Source organism: Scyliorhinus torazame, chromosome 8 (genome assembly GCF_047496885.1).
Source record: "Scyliorhinus torazame isolate Kashiwa2021f chromosome 8, sScyTor2.1, whole genome shotgun sequence".
Taxonomy (NCBI): domain Eukaryota; kingdom Metazoa; phylum Chordata; class Chondrichthyes; order Carcharhiniformes; family Scyliorhinidae; genus Scyliorhinus; species Scyliorhinus torazame.
The window spans coordinates 249,793,535-249,814,429 of NC_092714.1; the positions used below are offsets into that span (position 1 = coordinate 249,793,535).

The 20,895-nt window shown below is 41.6% G+C and overlaps 1 protein-coding gene across 1 annotated transcript in view; it reads left to right on the forward strand.

Annotated features, from left to right (window-relative positions):
* Nucleotides 1-20,895, forward strand: part of LOC140428522 (CDK5 and ABL1 enzyme substrate 2-like) — a 42,479-nt gene that overhangs the window by 5,187 nt on the left and 16,397 nt on the right. Inside the window, exons 2-3 of the mRNA XM_072515080.1 lie at nucleotides 16,002-16,094; nucleotides 20,462-20,539. Of these exons, the coding sequence (XP_072371181.1) occupies nucleotides 16,002-16,094; nucleotides 20,462-20,539 (171 nt within the window). The remainder of the gene's footprint in view (nucleotides 1-16,001; nucleotides 16,095-20,461; nucleotides 20,540-20,895) is intronic.

Sequence of the window (20,895 nt, forward strand, 5' to 3'; positions counted from 1 at the left end):
GACGGGCACACTGACCGGGAGAGAGTCGGACGGGCACACTGACCGGGAGAGAGTCGGACGGGCACTCTGATCGCAAGAGTCCCGGACGGGCCCACTGACCGGGTGAGAGCCGGACGGGCCCACTGACCGGGTGAGAGCCGGACGGGGCCACTGACCGGAGGGTGGGTGGGACAGACGGGCACACTGACCGGAGGGTGAGTGGGACAGACGGGCACACTGACCGGGAGAGAGTCGGACGGGCACACTGACCGGGAGAGAGTCGGACGGGCACACTGACCGGGAGAGAGTCGGACGGGCACACTGACCGGGAGAGAGTCGGACGGGCACTCTGACCGCAAGAGTCCCGGGCGGGCCCACTGACCGGGTGAGAGCCGGGCGGGCCCACTGACCGGGTGAGAGCCGGGCGGGCCCACTGACCGGGTGAGAGCCGGACGGGCCCACTGACCGGGTGAGAGCCGGATGGGCCCACTGACCGGGTGAGGGCCGGACAGGGCCACTGACCGGAGGGTGGGTGGGACAGACGGGCACACTGACCGGAGGGTGGGTGGGACAGACGGGCACACTGACCGGGGGGTGGAGAGGAAGGATGGGACCCGGACAGTCCTATTCAGTTACTAAAACTTTGCCCAGTTTTGCTGGTATTTCGTTAAACGAGCATTAAATTCAATATTGGTAAATTCTAAGTTTGAAATTGACAAATTTTATTCTGTTGTCACTTGAGCTTTTTGGGAATGTGAAATGAAATTAAATGAAAATCGCTTATTGTCACAAGTTGGCTTCAAATGAAGTTACTGTGAAAAGTCCCTAGTCGCCACATTCCGGCGCCTGTTCGGGGAAGCTGGTACGGGAATTGAACCGTGCTGCTGGCCTGCCTTGGTCTGCTTTCAAAGCCAGCTCTTTAGCCCTGTGCTAAACCAGCCCCATATTAATGTGGTAGATTAATAAGCTATCTTTTGTCTGTTTACAATACTAGTTGTCACTATATGTTAAGGCGGAGATAGGTTATTATCAGTTAATCTTAAAAGTACCTGCTAAACCTCAGTTCCTTTTATGTCCGTTGATGAGGTTTCTCCTCCCATTTATCTTTGGTACAATATATTTAAAGATGCATGCACAGGGAAACTACTGCTTCAAAACACATAAATGTGTTCCATATAGGCCGGAAAATGTAATGTTGGCTAAGTTTCCTCTGAACTCTTTAAGAAAGAGTTCTAGCTATGCCTGGGTAAACGTCAGTCTTGAAACAATTGAAATATATATGTTTAATGAGTTTGAGGGTGAGGAAAGAGAATGTCAGCACACTTGACATTCATGTAGAGTTAAAACTAAGCAGGTGTATTAGATATTTGAATGTCAGGTTCCCTTCAGGCATTTTCTCTCTCCGTCTTGACTGGAATTATTCAGATTCCAGATTTACATGCAGTTCACATCTGTGTGAACAGAATTTGCCTTGGGCCAATGCTGAACTTGTCGCTGAAATTTGTCCTAAGTTTAAAAAAAGCATTTAATGATATTCCTGTTTGTAATTTCACACTTTTTTTTTTGTTATAAATTTAGAGTACCCAATTAATTTTTTCCAATTAAGGGGCAATTTAGCTTAGCCAATCCGCTTACTCTGCACATCTTTGGGTTGTGGGGGCGAAACCCACGCAGTCACAGGGCGAATGTGTAAACTCCACACGGACAGTGACCCAGAACCGGGATCAGACCTGGGACCTCGGCGCCGTGAGGCAGCAGGGCTAACCCACTGCGCCAGTAATTTCACACTTTTGAGCATGTATCTATGCAGGTTTATAAGACGAATGCCATTCAACCCATCAGACCTACCAGCTCTTGGCCAAAGCAATCAAAAACAGAATCTGCTGAAACATTATCTTCCAAAGTCCAGTATCGGCCACTTTCAAATGTTTGCCCAATTAAGCTTTAAAAGATGCATTGCACCATTCGCTATGACAAAGCATACTTGCTAAATTTTATTTGGCTACTTTTTAAGATCCTGGTTCCTACCCGAAATGTTTTTACTGGTTACCTGTCACTGTAAACAAATGTGCATTTTTGGATACTGTATGACAATTGGATAACTGCACTCACAACATTTAATTTACTAACCAAAAAAAACTGCTCTTCCCTGTGGACTGTTTTTTTTTTCATATTTGTTAAGCTGAGGGGCATGTATATTCCCTCCGCTCAGCAGCCACTTCGTTTCCATGGTAGCGTATCAAAGTGATAGACCGTGTTGATAATTCAGGTCTGTTTATCAGTTCTGTTCCAAGAGCGCACAAGCTCATGGTTACTGGATTGAGGTTGTATCATATTCATATGTTAGGAGAATTGAAGATAAACATTTTAAAAGAAAAATCATTTCTCACAACCGCTCCTTTTAAAAAAAGATAGAGCAGTAAATGAATAGCAATCAATTTTCAGTAAACCTGTAGCACATTGTTTTAAAGAGCAAACAATGTTGAAATTAAATTGTTCTAGTTTACTGTTGCAAATGTGAGTTAAATTGTACTATTTGACCATAAAGTGATCAAGCATTATTTTTTTTAAAAGTGCTGGAAAATCTCAGTAGGTGTGGCAGCATCTGTGGAGAGAGAAACAGAGTTAGCATTTCGAGTCCACTGTGACTCCTGTTCAGTTCAGAACAGAAGTAACCTAGCATCTTGGTAGTCTTATAGAATGCTTGAGTTGTGAATATGCCTGAGACTAATTGGATTACAAAACAAAAAGGTAACACTTGAAATATAAAAGAAGACTTGCATTTTATATTGTACCTTTCATGACCATCGGACTCAGAACACTTCACAACCAATGAAGTACTTATGAAATATAGATACTATTACAATGAATGAATCACAGCAGACAAATTAGGCAAACTTTAATGAGATAATGATCAGATAATCTGTTTTTCTTTGTGGGTTATATATTGGCCAAGACACCAGGGATAATGCCCCACCTCTTCTTCAAATAGTTCCATGACATCTTTTACATCCAAGCAGGCCAATGGGACGTCGGTTTAAATCCTCATCTGAAAAATGACACTCAATGACGGTGCAACACTCCCTCAGTACTTATTGGAAATGTCACTGTTGATTTTTGTGCTGAAGCCTCTTGAGTGGAACTTGAACCTGGTGACAAGCGAGGGGGCTCCAAGCTTCTCTCAGGCAGTCCCTCGCTGGAGATGACTATTGCTTCCACTCAGATTTCATGGTTTAAGATCTTAGTCCTCAAATACTCTTTTCTGTTTTCCATTGTTGACCAAACTCTGAGCTGATCAATTTCATCATTTATGTCTTCCTTCGTCGTGAGGAGGCTTCCAAAGTATAGAAAATGTCCACATTTTCTAGCATCTAGCTTAATGGTAAAAACTGGGCGGCATGGACTGGTTGGGCCGAAGGGCCTGTTTCCATGCTGTAAACTTCTATGATTCTATGATCTCGCCGTTCATCTTAACCTGTGGAGGGGGGTGTTTTTCTGTGGGAACTGGTTGGAAGGGAACCTTCGTTTTCTAGATGTTTAATAAAAGGCCTATTTTCTCATATGCTTAAGAGGGGACAATGACCAGAGATCAGTTTCTGAGTGAACGCACACCAGGGTCATCTACGCATTGAGTCATAGCTAACACAACATAACATATTTTGTTCTGAGTGATTTTTGTAGGTTAACAGGCTGTAATTTTTGACTCAATAATCCAGTGTTCGAATTCTGTTTATTTTCTTTTCTTTTCTTAAAATTTAGACGACCCAATTATTTTATTCCAATTAAGGGACAACTTAGCGTAGACAATTTACCTACCCTGCACATCTTTTTGGGTTGTGCGGGTGAGACCCACGCAGACATGGGAGAATGTAAACACCACACAGACAGTGATCGAGGGCGGGGATCGTACCTAGGTCCTCGGCGCTGTGAGGCAGCAGTGCTATCCACTGTGACACCGTGCCGTCCTGAGTTCTGCTATTCCATAGGAAATGCAATCCTCCTCTTTAAAATGAAATTTCCTTGTTTTGTCAGGAAGCTGGCTGAAATGTGAATTATTTTCCAAGAAGTATGACAGGCCTGGCCTTATCTGAAAATAATTACGTTCTGATGGTAGATACTCTGCCAAGGCTCAGATTAAAAGTCTGAACTCAGAAAGTGAGTCCATGCAGACGGACCTGTTTATTTCAATATTTCTATTACTCTATTTTGAGTAATTTTAATCGTGGTATTCAGCTAAAAGTTACCACATGCCACCTAAATTTGTCCCTAAATAGAGGGCATATGTTTCGTTGACGCAGTGTACAAAAAGGAGAATAATTCAGAATTGTTGTTGCATATGTAACTTGATGAGCAGCATAAACCAGCTACGTGCTCATCCCTTCTGTTAACACCTCTCAACATAATCCATGATGACCTGCTTCAGAAAAGTTATCAGAGCACGGTATGATGAAAAAACTGAGTAAATGTTATGGCAGGGTAACAAACTGAACAGTTGCAATAAAAGACTTGAGTGGAAATAAATGCTAATTGAAAGATGGCACAGGGAGGTGAACAGTGAAGCGTCTGAGCAGTGTACTGATAAATATCCATTCCGCTCTAGCAGCTTTAACCTTGAACAGCAATAGATCACATTATGTGATTGAAGTGCCATATTTCTCATGCTATCTTTCAGTTATGTAGTATTGCACTGTGTAAACTACTGGTAGCCATGATCAGGGGTATATGTAAAACTTGCTTTCATGTTTGTTAAGTATTAAATATGTAACAGGAATTGCCAGGCTGCAAGAAATGTAGACAAGAAAAGTTTACTGCAATTCAGCTCTACAGCAAAGACTCATTTTTAAATGATTTTTTTCTCCTGACTGTTTTGGGTTGATTGTTAGTTGCTGCTATTGTGCAGCAGAAAGAGTGCAATTGTGACAGACAGTACCATCTATTGTTGAATAGTGTGTAGAATTGTATTAAAACTGTCAGCAAAACGGGAAAGGGAGGATGATTTTGAAGATATTATGTAAATAGCCGGGATGGTGCCAATGCATTGACATTAAAACATTTTAATGCAGTGCTCAGAGCCTGTTGAAATGAATCTGACCAGGCCAAAGTAGCTCGGCTTTCAGGCACGATCACTGACTCAGTATAAAATTCACAAAGATTAAGCTTCAAAACCTAAGACTATTTTTTCTTCTGAGCTTTAAAAGTCTTGTGCAGTTATAACTAGTATTTCAATATTGCTCAAAAGAGACAAGTTGCCAATGCTCTTCATCTTGGACTTGGCAGGGCAAATGCAAGTATACCTCTTTTTAAACAATCACTACGATTTACACTACTGGTGCTGATTGGTTGGTGAGGCAACCCTGGTCTAGACATTGCCATGGGGAATTATGAAGATCCCTGGTAATTGAAAAAAGGAGCAAGGTTGAACATATTCATTTTGTTTGCAGATAACAAGTCACTGCGTATAAATGTATGTTGCTTCTAGCGAGCATAAATGAGCCACAGTACGAGCTCAACTGATGATTTTAAATTGGTTGTTTGTATAGCATTTAACACACTAGTTTGTGCTGCATTTGCTGAACAGTCGTGGAATCATTAACGGTGGAGGTTTTGTTTTGGGTTTTGCAAGAGGGGGCTGTTACTAACCGTCAACCTTGCATTGATTTGATCAGTCAATCACTCGGACATGGGACCTTTGATGTCTGGCATTGAACCAGCACGGAAATTCATAGATGGCGCCGTGCAATTCTGTGGTAGGCAGAACATCAAACAGCATGTTGTTCAGCTGATGGTAATAGGCAGAGTACAGACCATACACTGCCAACCTGGCTTGCAAAACCCAAACGAAAATGTTTACTGTTACATGTGATTCCATGGTTGGGCAGCACTTGATAATCAATCCTAAGTGTACTAATAGCTGCACAGCAAACAATTTAAGATAATCTGTCTAGTTCATAAAGTGGCTTATTTGTAGACAGTCCCGATGATAACATACAATGAGAGAAGATATTGACAGACTACGTGAATGGGCAAAATTGTGTCAGATGGAATTCAATATAAGTAAGTGTGAGGTTATCCATTTTGGACCAAAAAAGGATGGAGCAGAGTACTTTCTAAATGGGATGAGGTTAAATACGGTGGATGTACAAAGAGTTGGGGGTTCAAATGCACAGATCGATAAAGTGCCATGAATAAGTGCAGAAAATAATCAAAAAGACTAATGGAATGCTAGCCTTTACATCCAGAGGATTGCAGTATGAAGACAGATGTTATGCTGCAGCTGTACAAAACCCTTGGAGTACTGTGAGCAGTTCTGGTCGCCACACCTTTGGAAAGATTTTTGACCTGGAGGGAGTACAATGTAGGTTTATAAAAATGATACCTGGACTACAGGGGTTAAGTTACGAGGCAAGATTGCAAATTAGGCTTGTTTGCACTATAATTTAGAAGGTTATGGGGTGATCTGATCGAAAATAAAGCTAAACTATTTTGGCTTTGGCAACATGCCTCCCCATTCAAGTTCTGAACTAGTATTCTGTTTTACAACCTTGCAGTGTCAACATAATGTTAGTGTTATTTGTCACATATTTGAGTGTTTAAAAAAAAAAAGTTGCTTTCAGCAAATAATCGATTATATTGCAGTGCATTAGTAACTTATTTTTTGGTTGCCTTCTAAGTGATTAATTTTGACTTCCAACTTAACAGAATTTGTCACAATATATCTCTACCGACTTTCGACAGAACCTGGGGCTTTAAAAATAAGGGGTCTGTAATTTAAGATGGGAGATGAGAAATCGTTTCTCTGTAGGATCATGAGTCTTTGGAGATCTTCATGCAGGGCCATCGAATATTTTTAAGGCAGCGCTAGGTAGATTCATGACTAACAAGGGAGCCAAAGATTATCGGGGGTATGTTGCCGAGTTGAGGCCACGACCTGATCAGCCATTATCTTACTGAATAGCGTACACCCTCAAAAGGGTCACCCTTAATTCAGACACTCTTGACTATGTTACTTTCCTAACCTTTGTTTAGTGCCTAGGAAATTGCAAAGTATCCTCTGACAGTTTAAAGTTATTTTTTTTTAAACTTCATTAGACACATTTTAAAAGCTAGGAGATGACGAAGAGACGGAATTTTTCGCTCCATGTGGCGACAGCCTGCCATTCGCTGATGGCGGGATCTTCTGGTCCTGCTGCTGTCAGTGGGGTTTCCTGTTTTAATGCACCCCTCGATGCTGTGAAACCAAGGGCTTGCCATCGGCAGGACTGGAAGATCTTGCCAGCGCGAACAGTCGGAAAATTCCAGCCAAGGATTCTTTGCTGTTCATATCTATTTGGTTTTGATTTAGAATACTCACCTGTCTCTCTATCTTTTGTCTTATTGATTTGCAGTCATTTTCAAAGAGTAACTGCAAGAATTCATAAACTATTTGCAATGCAGTAGTGAAATGCATCACTTCCAATTATATACAACATGGCAAATGTGTCCAACTAAGCATTGAACCCTTCCTGCGGCAGAGTGAATAGAATTCTACCTATTATTGCTGCTTTATGAAAAGGGGTGAATGCAAATTAATGGGACCACTGACTTTAATCTTGTGTGTAATTCGTGATGCTCCATGATACTCACTTTAATGACCAGTGAAGACATACAGAGCTTGGGCAATCTTTTATGAACAAATTAATTGTAGGGTATGGGTGGGTTTTATAAAAATGTCCAGATGTCAAATTGATCCCCAGGAAAGATTTTACGTTGCACTGGCATTAATGGGCAGCACGGTAGCATTGTGGTTAGCAAAATTGCTTCACAGCTCCAGGGTCCCAGGTTCGATTCCGACTTGGGTCACTGTCTGTGCGGAGTCTGCACATCCTCCCCGTGTGTGCGTGGGTTTCCTCCGGGTGCTCCGGTTTCCTCCCACAGTCCCAACGATGTGCAGGTAGGGTGGATTGGCCATGATAAATTGCCCTTAGTGTCAAAAATTGCCCTTAGTGTTGGGTGGGGTTACTGGGTTATGGGGATAGGGTGGAAGTATTGACCTTGGGTAGGGTGTTCTTTCCAAGAGCCGGTGCAGACTCGATGGGCCGAATGGCCTCCTTCTGCACTGTAAATTCTATGATCTATGATTAGGCTCTGCATAGCATCAAATGGAAATACTGTGAAGTTTCATATTCTGGAGATTCTTGCCACTTGATTAGAATCAAGTCAAGCTAAATTTTATTTGTACCACCTTCACATTAATGTGTTTCCGCATGTCAGGGAATCTAAAATGGGAGGCACAGTCTCAGGATAAGGGGGTGATCATTTAGGACAGGTGAAATTACTTCACTCTTGCAGGTTGTGAATCTTTGGAATTCTCTATCCCAGAGGGTTCTGGGTGCTCCATTGTTGAATCAATTTAATGTTGGGATGGACCGATTTTTTTTGGTGTCTCTCGGAATTGAAGGACATGGGGAGTGTGTAGGAAAATGGAGTTGAAGCCCGTATTGATTGGCAGAGCAGGCGTGATGGGCTGCGTGGTCCACTCCTCACATTTCTTGTGAAGTGCAAACCGTTTCAAAAAGCCTTCAGTATAAGTATATCCTTGGATGTCCCTGGTATGAGCAGGCATGGTCACTAGGCTACTAAACGTTTGTGCTAATCCCATGTTCTTTTTATAAAAACATGCATGGGAAAATATGCTGCAAGGTTGACCCCTTCTCTGAGGGATTGTTTAGAAAGAATGCAGTAAACCTCTCTGGGGCTAAATGTTTAGATGGCATTTCAAATTGAGGTCATTGTTGAGCTAAATTTATTTACAACCAGCATCTGTGCATGTCACGTACTTACTACACCAGTAAAGGGATGGGGGTGGAAGCACGACTTGACTCCATTTTTTAGTTTGTTTTTGCAAACGTTGGTGATTCTTATGAGAACGTAAATTGCCATTGGTTCCTGCTGCCTGAAGCCAGTCTAGGCTTTCTGTGGTCAGATTCTATTCAAAGACAGTTATTGAACAACTATAATGTGTTTGGTACTTAATGTTTGTCATGTATAGAATTGTTTAAGGTTTAAAACTAATAAAATTCAACCATGAATGAAAAGTAAGCGAGGCTTCCAGCTAGTTAGTGATTGCCTCTGTGTTGTCGGACTACTTGTCTGACATTCAGTCCTGGACGAACAACAATTTCCTCCGATTAAATATTGTCACACACGCTGTTGCCTAACCACTGATTTCATCCCCTCCAAGGGCAAGTGTCACAACATCTGTGACCTTTATAACTTTGAGTAGAACTTCTGATGCCATATAATTTCCATGACAAAGACTTGGTACTTCTCCTTAATATCACACACCTCTGTCCATCTGCTAAAACCTTTATTCGAGCTTTTTGTTGCTTCCAGTCTCAACTGTTCCAAAGGTCTCCTGGCTAGCCAGTTATCTTCCATAACTGAACATATCAAATATTCTGCTGCCTGGATCCTAAATCATACCAGCTGCCACTCTTCCGTCAACCTTGTTGACCTACGTTGAATTGCCTTGGTTTTAATATTTTCATCCTCTTGTCCAAATACCTCATGCCCTCGCCCCATTCTATCTCTGTGACTGCCTTGGGAAACTCGACATTCCTCCACTTTCCCTAATTCCTTTGTTCCAACATTGGCAGCCGTGCTTTCAGTACCTTGCCATTAGGCTCACCAATTCCAATACTCTTCCTTTTAGGATGCAATTTAAAACTTGCCGCTTAGAAAAAGATTTGATCACCTGTCCTAATTTCTCCTCGCAGCTGTCAATTTTTTGCCTGACTATGTTCCTTTAAGTGCCACAGGATGCTACATACATGAAATCTGTTATAAAATGGTCAAGAATGTGCCTGTGCAAATCCGGAATTTAAAATAATGGAACATACCAGCAATGTTCCCTGTAAATTCCATGCAGTAATTCAGAAATGTGTAAGGCATTCACAAATTGTCCCCTTTAAGGTGCTGCCATGTGCTGTCGTGCTTTCAAATGCCTCCGTATAGTGAAAAAACTTTACAGGGGACATTGTCTTCCAATATAATTCCACTTACTGTTGTGCATTTTATTCCTTTAAAAGCTTTGTTTTGACTAGGTGTGGTATTCCATTTTGGATGTTGTAAGTCTGTTCTAGAAAGGAGCTGCCAATTTATTCCTTCTCAAAAATCCACTTTAAACTTAATTTTACATTATAAGCAAACTTTTTCGAAGTAAAAGCATGCATTGCAGATAGAGAGGATATGCTGTTCATTAGGCACCAATACTTATTTATGTTCTTGCCGGTGAATGGTAGAATGTCATCTGATCCAATTCCATGGTTATCCCCAGCTCACTTGCAGTGGGGTTTATCATGAACAAAACTAGATACTGAATCACAATAGGTGATAATGATCCTCAAAGTACTGTTTGGACCAATTGTACTTTTGAAGCTGATTTATCTCCAGATTGGGTCTTAAATTAGTTACGTGACTTTGTGTTCTTTGCATGTTTTATTTTAGATCACTTTGAAGTGTGCAAGCTCAATCCTATCCGAGTTAGAAGAAAAGCAATTTATGACCACTAAAATGGCAACATGCAGAGAGAAATCATATTCTTAACAGAGTACTTTAGTTGGTGAATTAGGATGACCACGGTTCATTTATGTTTTCCAAGACTGACTATAAGACTCCAACTGTGTAACAGGAGGTTGTAAGGAAATGATTTACTCTGGGCATTTTGCAGTTTAAGAAAATTGAGCTTGGCTTGAATCGTTGTCTGTACAGGAGTGGGCTGGAACACCATGGTAGAGTGTGTTGAAAATAACATTGCTAATAGAGATGAGTGCTTTATATGAAGATAAACTAAGAGTGATGCAATGCCATTCTTCTATCATCGTCTTGGGAGGTTGGTGGAGTAGAGAGCTTGACCTAATGAGAAAGTGACTGGCTGTGTTTTTTATCAATGAAAGGTGATGCATTATCTCTCTCTCTCTCTCTCTCTCAGGATGGATGCCACCTGATCTGAGTTTTACCAGATTTTTCTGTCTCTTCGATTCCCTGAATTCTTTGCTTTTGATTTTTCGATGGCTCTTTTGTGTTTGAATTAGCTGTGGGTTTTTTAAGCTGTTTGTTTATGCTGACTGTTGCTTTGAGGCAATTTAAATGGGTTTTACAAGTCACTGGCACTGTGAGGGGCTAACTAATGAGATGGCAGCTGAATGCGTACAGGAAATTAGAACTGAAGTGGATTTCAAGGCTGAAGTGTACTTGGCTTTAACCCACAAATGGACTCAGTTATGTGGGACTTGCATAATGTGGGACTTTCTGATAGCTTTCCAGGACAACCACAGGTTTAAGGAATGTCAAATAGACTTGTTCAAGTGCTGTTTCCACAAGCAATTGGACAGTCTACACTTGAACAGATCTAGAGTTAAGATCAGCACAGAAGGTTAAGTGAAAGGGAAGGCTTAAATTAACATTACAAGTGAGTAGAAAACAAAGAGCACTGTTTATAAAGGCAACTAATCTTTAAGGCTAAAGAGAAAATGCTGGAAAATCTCAGCAAATCTGGCAGTATGTGTAGGGAGAGAAAAGAGAGTCATCGGACTCTAAACGTTAGCTCTTTTCTCTCCCTACAGATGCTGCCGGACTTGCTGAGATTTTCCAGCATTTTCTCTTTCGTTTTAGATTCCAGCATCCGCAATAATTTGCTTTTAATCTTTAAGACTATTGATAATGGGCAATTTGAAGGAGATTAAGTAGGCCAAAAATAATTTTAAAGCAGAATGCATGGAGCTGGTACAAGATTCTAGTCTGATTTAAATATTCTCCCTGGTCACTAGCATAAGTGGTCCGAAGAACCCAATTTAGGAGTGTACATATACTTCCCAATTCCTAGCTACATGATGTAACCCAAGTTGCCCGTGATCTTAATTGGATACAGTCTTTTGCATGTGTACTGCTCCAATCTTTCTGAAAGGCAGACCAAAATATTGGTAAGACAAAACAGTCAGATATGAATGAAGTAAGGCTACTAGCTTATCTGGCTGTCTGTAGATTTCTTTTGTTAGCCAAGGGTATTAACAAATATGCAATCCAGGCAGGTGGATGGAGTCAGACCTAGATCGTCCATGATATCATGAATGGAACAGGCTTGAGGGGCAGAATGACTTATTCCAGTTCCTATCTTCCTATGAATTAGAGTAACAAAAGTAATAAAATTTCACTTTGCAGACTTTCGGATGATCAGAAGTTTACCGCGTGTAGAACCTTGGAGGGAGAGGGGGGGGGGGGCAAACCAGGAGTGCATTGGACCATCAAGTCTGGAGATAAAAGTGACGGATGTGGGTTTTAGCCACAGATGAGCTGAGAGACAGACAATTTTAGAAGTCATCACAGGTGGTTTTAGTGATGGCACAGATATGTGGTCATACGACGACAAGGTTTTGAGCAGTCTGGCTGAGCCTCGGACAGACGCGAGGGAGAGGGATCAAGAAACTAAAAACAAAAGAGGAAGACTAACAGACTAAGGAAATCTAAACTGAAATGTAGATTAATCACCAAGAAATCTGAAAAAAAATAGATGTCTAATCATTTATTTAAAATAGAAAAACATGACATTGTAGCAATAACAAAGATTGCTACATCTGAGTCAGTGGCCTTTAAATATACCCTGGTCTGAAACTTTCAGAGGGAATGGGGAAAATTAGTGCCACAAATTAGAGGCAATAAATGCAAAAGGATTTAAATAGAGAAATGATTTAAACAGATTGAGCGAAGGAATTGGTCACAGTACTCTATATTAGTCTACAGAACAGTGAATAGAACATTGAAGCTATTAATAGCCCGATTAGAGCTATGTATTTATCAACAATAATGGACATAATTGTAGGAGATGTATGACTTCTATTTTAAAATTGTTCATAGGGCTGTTTACTCTTTCAGTATGTTGTCTCTCCAGCCATGGTTGAGCTGATGTGTAGTCGGAAACCTAGCTCAGGGATACATAAGAACTAGGAACAGAAGTAGGCCATCTGGCCCCTCGAGCCTGCTCCGCCATTTAATGAGATCATGGCTGATCTTTGTGGACTCAACTCCACTCTCCGGCCCGTACACCATATCCCCGAATCCCTTTATTCTTTAGAAAGGCATCTATCTTTTTCTTAAAAACGTTTAAAGAAGGAGCCTCAACTGCTTAACTGGGCAAGGAATTCCAGAGATTCACAACCCTTTGGGTGAAGAAGTTCCCCCTACGCTCCGTCCTAAATCTACCTCCCCTTATTTTGAGGCTATGCCCCCCTAGTTCTGCTTTCCCTGACCAGTGGAAACAACCTGCCCGCATCTATCCTATCTATTCCCTTCAGAATTTTATATGTCTCAATAAGATCCCCCTGCATCCTTCTAAACTCCAATGAGAGTACAGTCCCAGTCTACTCAACCTCTCGTCATAATCTAATCCCCTCAACTCTGGGATCAACCTAGTGAATCTCCTCTGCACTCCCTCCAGTGCCAATCTGTCCTTTCTCAGGTAAGGAATCCAAAACTGAACACACTACTCCAGATGCGGCCTCACCAACACCCTATACAATTGCAGCATAACCTCACTAGTCTTGAACTCCATCCCTCTAGCAATGAAAGACAAAACTCGATTAGCCTTCTTAATCACCTGTTGCACCTGCACACCAACATTTTGCGACTCGTGCACCAGCACACCCAGGTCCCTCTGCACAGCAGCATGTTTTAACATCTTACCGTTTAAATAATAATCCATTCTGCTGTTATTCCTCCCAAAATAGATAGCCTCACACTTGGCAACATTGAATTCCATCTGCCAGACCCTAGCCCATTCACCTAACCTATCCAAATCCTTCTGCAGACTTCCAGTATCCTCTGCACTTTTTGCTTTACCACTCATCTTAGTGTCAACTGCAAACTTTGCCACATTGCACTTGGTCCCCAACTCCAAATCGTCTATGTAAATTGTGAACAACTGCGGGCCCAACACTGATTCTTGAGGGACCCCACTAGTTACAGGTTGCCAACCAGAGAAACACCCATTTATCCCCACTCTCTGCTTTCTGTTAGTTAACCAATCCTCTACCCATGCTACCACTTTACCCTCAATGCCATGCATCTTTAGTTTATGCAGCAACCTTTTGTGTGGCACCTTGTCAAAAGCTTTCTGGAAATTCAGATATACCACATCCATTGGCTCCCCGTTATCTACTGCACTGGTAACGTCCTCAAAAAATTCTACCAAATTAGTCAGACATGACCTACCCTTTGTGAACCCATGCTGCGTCTGCCCAATGGGACAATTTCCCTCCAGGTGCCCCACTATTTCCTCCTTGATGATAGATTCCAGCATTTTCCCTACAACCGAAGTTAAGCTTACCGACCCGCTTTCTGCCGACCTCTTTTTTTAAACAGTGGTGTCACGTTTGCTACTTTCCAATCCTCTGGGACCACCCCAGAGTCTAGTGAATTTTGATAAATTATCACTAGTGCGTTTACAATTTCCGTAGCCATCTCTTTTAACACTCTGGGATGCATCCCATCAGGGCCAGGAGACTTGTCTACCTTTCGCCCCATTAGCTTGCCCAATACTGCCTCCTTAGTGATTACAATCATCTCAAGGTCCTAACCTATCATCTCCTTATTTCCATCAGTCACTGGCATGTTATTTGTGTCCTCCACTGTGAAGACTGACCCAAAAAACCTGTTCAGCTCCTCAGCCATTTCCCCGTCTCCTATTATTAATGATGAATGGGATACTGATTGTGAACAGCTAGGTTCAACCTGTGTTTGATATGTGAAGGGGGGGATTGTATCGACAGCAAAGGAGTGACGTTTATGGCTGGGGCCAGCGACTGGTTTCCATCATCCCAATGCTGAGCTAGAGAAAATTATGATTGACCCAAGACATGATGTTAGATAAACGCACGATTGAGACAATGAAGCTGGTAAACATTTGGAACTGAGTGTCAGGAGAGTATATGAAAGCTGGCCCTATGTTTGCAGATATTACCACGGGTGAGGAAACAAATAAATAACGTGGTTGAAAGGGTATGTCCTTGCCCTCCTGGCTCCTCACCTGTTTGTGTTTTTGGTCACTGTTGTCTGCTGGCTACAATGTTGGGACAATTTATGTTAAATTTACCCATTTTATTCTGCATTTTCAGTATGTAAATGTTTAGAGGATGGGGGTGGTTTGGGAAGCCAACAATAAGTCATGAATCCCAACACTTTGGTGCAACAATGAAGTGTGTGCTGATTTAGCACCCAAACTATAATTGACCTTCAAGGGTGAAGCTGAAGAATCGTTTACAACAAAGTCCATTCTTAATGGCAACTCTGACTGGCCATTTGTATGCTCAAGTGGGGAAGAAAATCTCTAATTTTTAAAATGGATTTATCTCCAATCACACTAGAAATCACTGACTCAGACCAGTTTTGCAGCTGCAGTAGGTATGCAATGTACAAGCCAATTTTATTTTGAGAACATTGTGAACGCCACCAACATACTCACAGCATCAAACCTTTTATGGTGTGCGTGTTGTGAACAGAAAAATATCATGATGGTCAAAAATGAATGTTCAGCATTTGCCTTTTTCCATGCTGAAGCTGGCAGTCATGAGAAGGTGTTTGAAAGTTTCTTTGTTTTTATTATATTAATCAAGGGAGTTCGCACATTTTATACCTAGTGTCAAATTTCAAATGAAATATTATGAATGCAACTGAGGCACTGATTTAGCACCATTGAGAAGCATTGTAATTTTTTTGGGGGAGGGGGAAATTCATGAATGATGATTTAAATATATATAGATTTTGAAGAAAGTGGAAGGAAAGTTGAAGAAGGGTATACTTCAGTTTAAATCGGGACCTGCTATGTTTCTTCTCTTCCCCAACCACCCCACCCAAAATTTCACAAATTTAAGTATTATGACTCAGTAAATGCAATTTTTGTTGATTATCTAAAATATCCTGCCTGCCCAGTTTCTGTCACGTAATTAATTCTGAGTGTTGTTATTCAATAAACATTTTTTTATATTTTACAGAAGCAGAACCTCTTCCGGATCTCCCCATACAAAAAATACAAAGAAAGTTCACTTTATCAAAAATATGCGGCAATATGACACGAGAAATAGCAGGTAATTAATATAAGAATAAGCATTCACCACTGGTGATTTATGCAAATAACATGAGAAGCAATAATCTTTGTGGATTGGTGTATGTTAGCACTTCATTAAACGTATGTAACTTTCCTCTTGATATCCTGTGGCTTCATGTTTATCAAGGGTTGTACATTTGGGCTACATTCGCACCACACCGTAGTATCAGTGCAAAGCAACTTTTGTTTTGCATTATTGTTGTGGTCCTAGTGTGAGTGCACCCCATCTGACAGTTCTAGAAATCATTTTCCAGTGAGATTACTGACCACAAAATTGGTAGAACAAGGTTGCAACCCATTTTTCTTTCTGTAATGGCATATCTGAACATTAAAGATGTCCTTACACTCTCAATGCCATGTTTCATACTTGTGTAGGTATTTAAATTAGCAATTTTTTCTCAACAAAATAGGCAACCTTTTAACAAAACCTCCACTACCTGGGGTGAGATTTGGTCCCCCATTACCAATCAGAATATTCAGATGTTGAATTTGAATCATTTCCTTATATCTGGGTAATTCCTGTTCATGATATATACTCATTTACAGCAGGAGTGATGTATGTACTTGCACATGTGCTCAGCCCAAATTCCACTCTGAACTCGAGTACTATTTGTGTGGCTAATTTATCAGGTAATAAGGCATTTAGAAAAGGGATAATGCCATCAATATCTTATTTCCACTGAGGGAAATAATTCATGCCTGTGCAACCTATTTCTCCCACCACTACCATTCGTACCTGTACTGTTTCTCTGGAAAATCTGCACAATAAAATCCATACCCCTAGTTTTATAAAATAAGCAAAATACTATGGATGCTGGAATCTGAAACAAGAACAGAGAATGCTGGAAAAAGTCAGCAGGTCTGGCAGAATCTGTAGGGAGAGAAAGGGTTAACATTTTGAGTCCGTTTGGCTCTTCATCAGAACTGAGAGAGAATGTGTTAGATATTAAAAGTGTAGCTGCGGGAGATTGCAACAAGATGTAGCAACTTTAAGAACGAAAGACAGATGGCCAGGTGTGGGTGAGTAGGGAGGGTTATTGCAATGAGACAATAAATGTATGCTTGGGATCTGAGCCAAAGTGTTCAGCAAAGCAGTCACCTAGTCTATGTTTAGTCTGCCCAATGTAGAAGAGACTGCATTGGGAGCAGTGAATACAGTGGACTAAGTTGAAGGAAGTACAAATGAAACGCTGCTGAATCTGAAAAGAGTGTTTGGGTCTTTGAATGGTGAGGAAGTAAAGGGGCAGACATTGCATTTTCCGTGAAGTCAAGGGAAGATGCAGTGGGAAGGGGATGGGGAGTCGAGTGTGATGGAGAAGTGGATCAGGAGCAATCCCTGTGGAATGCTGACGGGGTTGGGAGGGGCAGTTTGTGAGGGGAAGATGTGATTCAGAGTGGCATCATGCTGGAGTTGGTGGAAACGGCAAGAAGATGACCTTTGAATGCGGAGGCTGGTGGGGTGAACAGAGAGGACAAGGGAGAACCCTATCATGGTTCTGGGCAAGAGGGTAATGGATGAGGGCAAAGGTGAAGGAAATGGGTCGAGCCCAGTTGAGTCTGTCAACCACTGATGGGGAAAACCTCGGTTAAGGAAAAAAGAGATGTGTCAGTAGCATCATTTTCAAAGGTGGCATCATTAGAACATATACGATGGAGACTTGGGAAGTGGGAGAATGGGATGGAATCCTTACAGGGTGCAGGGCAGGGTGTGAGGAGCTGTAGTCAAGGTAGCTGTGGGACTTGGTGGGTTTGTAATGAATACTGATGGTCAGTCCATCACTGGAAATGGAGATAGAGTGAGGTCAAGGAAGGGCAGTGTCAGAGATGGACCATGTCAAGGTGAGAGAAGAGGAAATAGGATGCAAAATCAAAAGATTTTTCAGCTCCAGCCAAGAGCATGAAATACCACCAATATGGTCATTAATGTAACAGAAAAAGAGTTGCGGGACCGGGCCTGAGTAGGACTGGAAATGAGTGTTCCACATCACCCACAATAAAACAGGCATAACTGGGGCCCATGGAGGGTACCCATAGCCACACCTTTTATTTTCAGGAAGTGAGACCAGTTAAAGGAGAAATTGTTCAACAAGAGAACAAGTTCAGCCGGCTGGAAGAGAGTAGCGGTAGAACAGTGGTTAGCACTGCTGCATCACAGCGCCAGGGACCCGGATTCAATTCCGGCCTTGGGCAACTGTCTGTGTGGAGTTTGCATGTTCTCCCTGTGTCTGCGTGGGTTTCCTCCCACAGTCCAAAGATGTGCAGGTTAGGTGGATTGGCCATGATCAAAGCACGGGGATAGGGCAAGGGAGTGGCTTAGGTCGAGTGCTCTTTCAAGAGTCGGTGTAGACATAATGGGCCGAATGGCCTCCTTCTGTGCGGTAGGGATTCTATGGTGGATGTAGGTTATTCGGGCCTCCGCTCAAGGAAGGAGATCCCTTGGACTGTCCTGGTGAGGGTGGAGGTGTTGAGGGATTGGACAACCATGGTGAAGAGGAGGCAGTTAGTGGCAGGGAACTGAAAACTGTTGATATGATGTAGGGAATCCGAGGAATCATAAATGTAGGTCAGAAGGGACTGGACAAGGGGAGAGAGGATGGAGTCAAGTTAGGAAGAAATGAGTTCTGTGGGTTGGGTCTACCATGGCAGACCTGTCTGGATTTTGGGAAGGATGTAGAAGCAGGCTGTGTGAGACTGTGGGACTATAAGGTTGGAGACTGTGGAGGGAAGATCCCCAGAGGCAAATAAAGTCAGTGACCGTCCTGGAAGCAATGGCTTAATGTTAGGTGGTGGGGGAGGAAGTGTCTGAGAGTTGGAGCTCTGCCTCTGCGAGGCAAAGTTCAGTACATCAGGCAACAGTGGCGCCACCCTTGTCAGCAGGCTTTCTATTTTTTTTAGTTTTCTATTTTTTCAAGTGTTTATGAATTCCCTTTGAACAGCGACTACAAGTTTTGCTGTTTTGTTAGGTTGTAGAATTCACTAAAGCCCTCTCTGTATATTTGAAAAATAAAACCTTAATCCCTCCCTCCTTTCTTTTCATAATTTCTTTGCCCAGTCGTTACTAACTCCATCCAGTAGAAATATGTTTCCCATTTGCCTAACCAAAGTCTCATTGTTTTTTCAAATTCAGTCATAGGGTGTGAGCATTCTTGGCATTGCCCCTAAGAAGGGGGTGGTGAGCTATGTACTTGAACTGCTGCTGTTCATGTGGTATAGATGCTGCAACTTTGACTCGGTGACAGTGAAGGACTAAACTCATCAATTTTTCTAAAGCAATATTGTTCCTAGTCATAGTCTGTGTTTTAGAGGGGAATAGCAGATGATGGTGTTACCATGTGTCTGCTTTCTCCTCTTGGTGAAAGGTATTCTCAAAGGAATTTTCAACAACTCGATCAGGTTTCCTCTTCGAGCTTCTTCTGATAAAAGGAGACCCTGTTTCTGTCGTTCCCCCTAATAAAAACTCATCCATGATTTTTTTTGTATCCTATCCAGGCTTTGGCTTTAACCCTTTGCCTCACCATTAGGTGCACATAAAAAGCTACCCGTTCCAATTGCAGTCTAACCAGTGAATGTATTTTTTCAGAACTTTGTGCACTAAATTTCATATGACTCCTATCTGTGCGATTGACTAACCTATTTATATACTCCTGATTTCCTCTTCATAGGTCACCTGATTTCTATCTAAATCTTGATGTAGTCTTCCTTATAAATTGTGATCATAGCTACTAAAAAGAATATTGGTTTCAACATGGTCCCTGAAGTACCCTGTTGAAAAACATCTATTAATATCATTTTTGGTTTTCTGTCATGTAACCTCCCATCTGTGCCACCACATTCCTGACTCAATGTTTCCAGTTGAATAATCAAAATGCCTAGTGGAAACCCACGTGCATAGACGCACACTATTATTTTCTCAAAGTGCTCAGACCAGCCAACCCATCAGAAAAGGCTTGACTTTTGCAAATCTGAGTTTGTTGCTCTTGACTATCCCATATCTGTGGGCCTGTACATTCAGATTAGGCTGGCTTGCTTTCAGTTAACTGGTTAATCTATTTCTTTTGAGCAGAGGTGTTAAATTAACAACCTTCCAGTCCTCCAGCAAAACTTGCATATCCAAATACGTTCACACTATGTGGTCAGAGCCAGCACACAATTTGTGAATGCCTTTCAATTATATTGCGGACATATCCTGGGGTGTTGCCTGTATTCTGCAGTGAAAGTTTTTTCTGAATAGGTTTCAGTTTAAGTTATTGTAAATATTACACTTAATAATGACCCTGTAGTATTTTCTGTTGCGTGTAACCGTGTGCAATTGTCAACTAATACCTGATTTTATTGGTTTCATTTCAGGATAGTCCTCATCTGTGCTAAAAGATCACTGTGCTCAGCTTTTTCTGTGCTGCCTTATGGAGAATGTAACAACCTGGGGTAAGAATATTTTGTTTTTTGACTGAATTCAAAAGTAGCAAATTTCTGCTGTACTGACTAAACTCATCAGCTTTTCTAAAACTTCATTTTACACAAGTGAAACTCAATTCATTTTTAAAGCCCTTTTAAACCACACTGCAGCATCAATTTAAAGCAAGTCACGGTTTCCCTAGAGACCTCCCAAGAGCGTCAAGGAACCCCAAATATTCCCATTAAAGAAACACTCCTTTTTGCTGCAAAATAGGTGCAAACACAGAAATCAAATGTAAACAAGCCATTTCTAGCAGCATCTGTGCATGTATCACCAATAAAGCATTATTAGTAAGATCTGAAAGCTGTCCTTCCTATCATCTTCA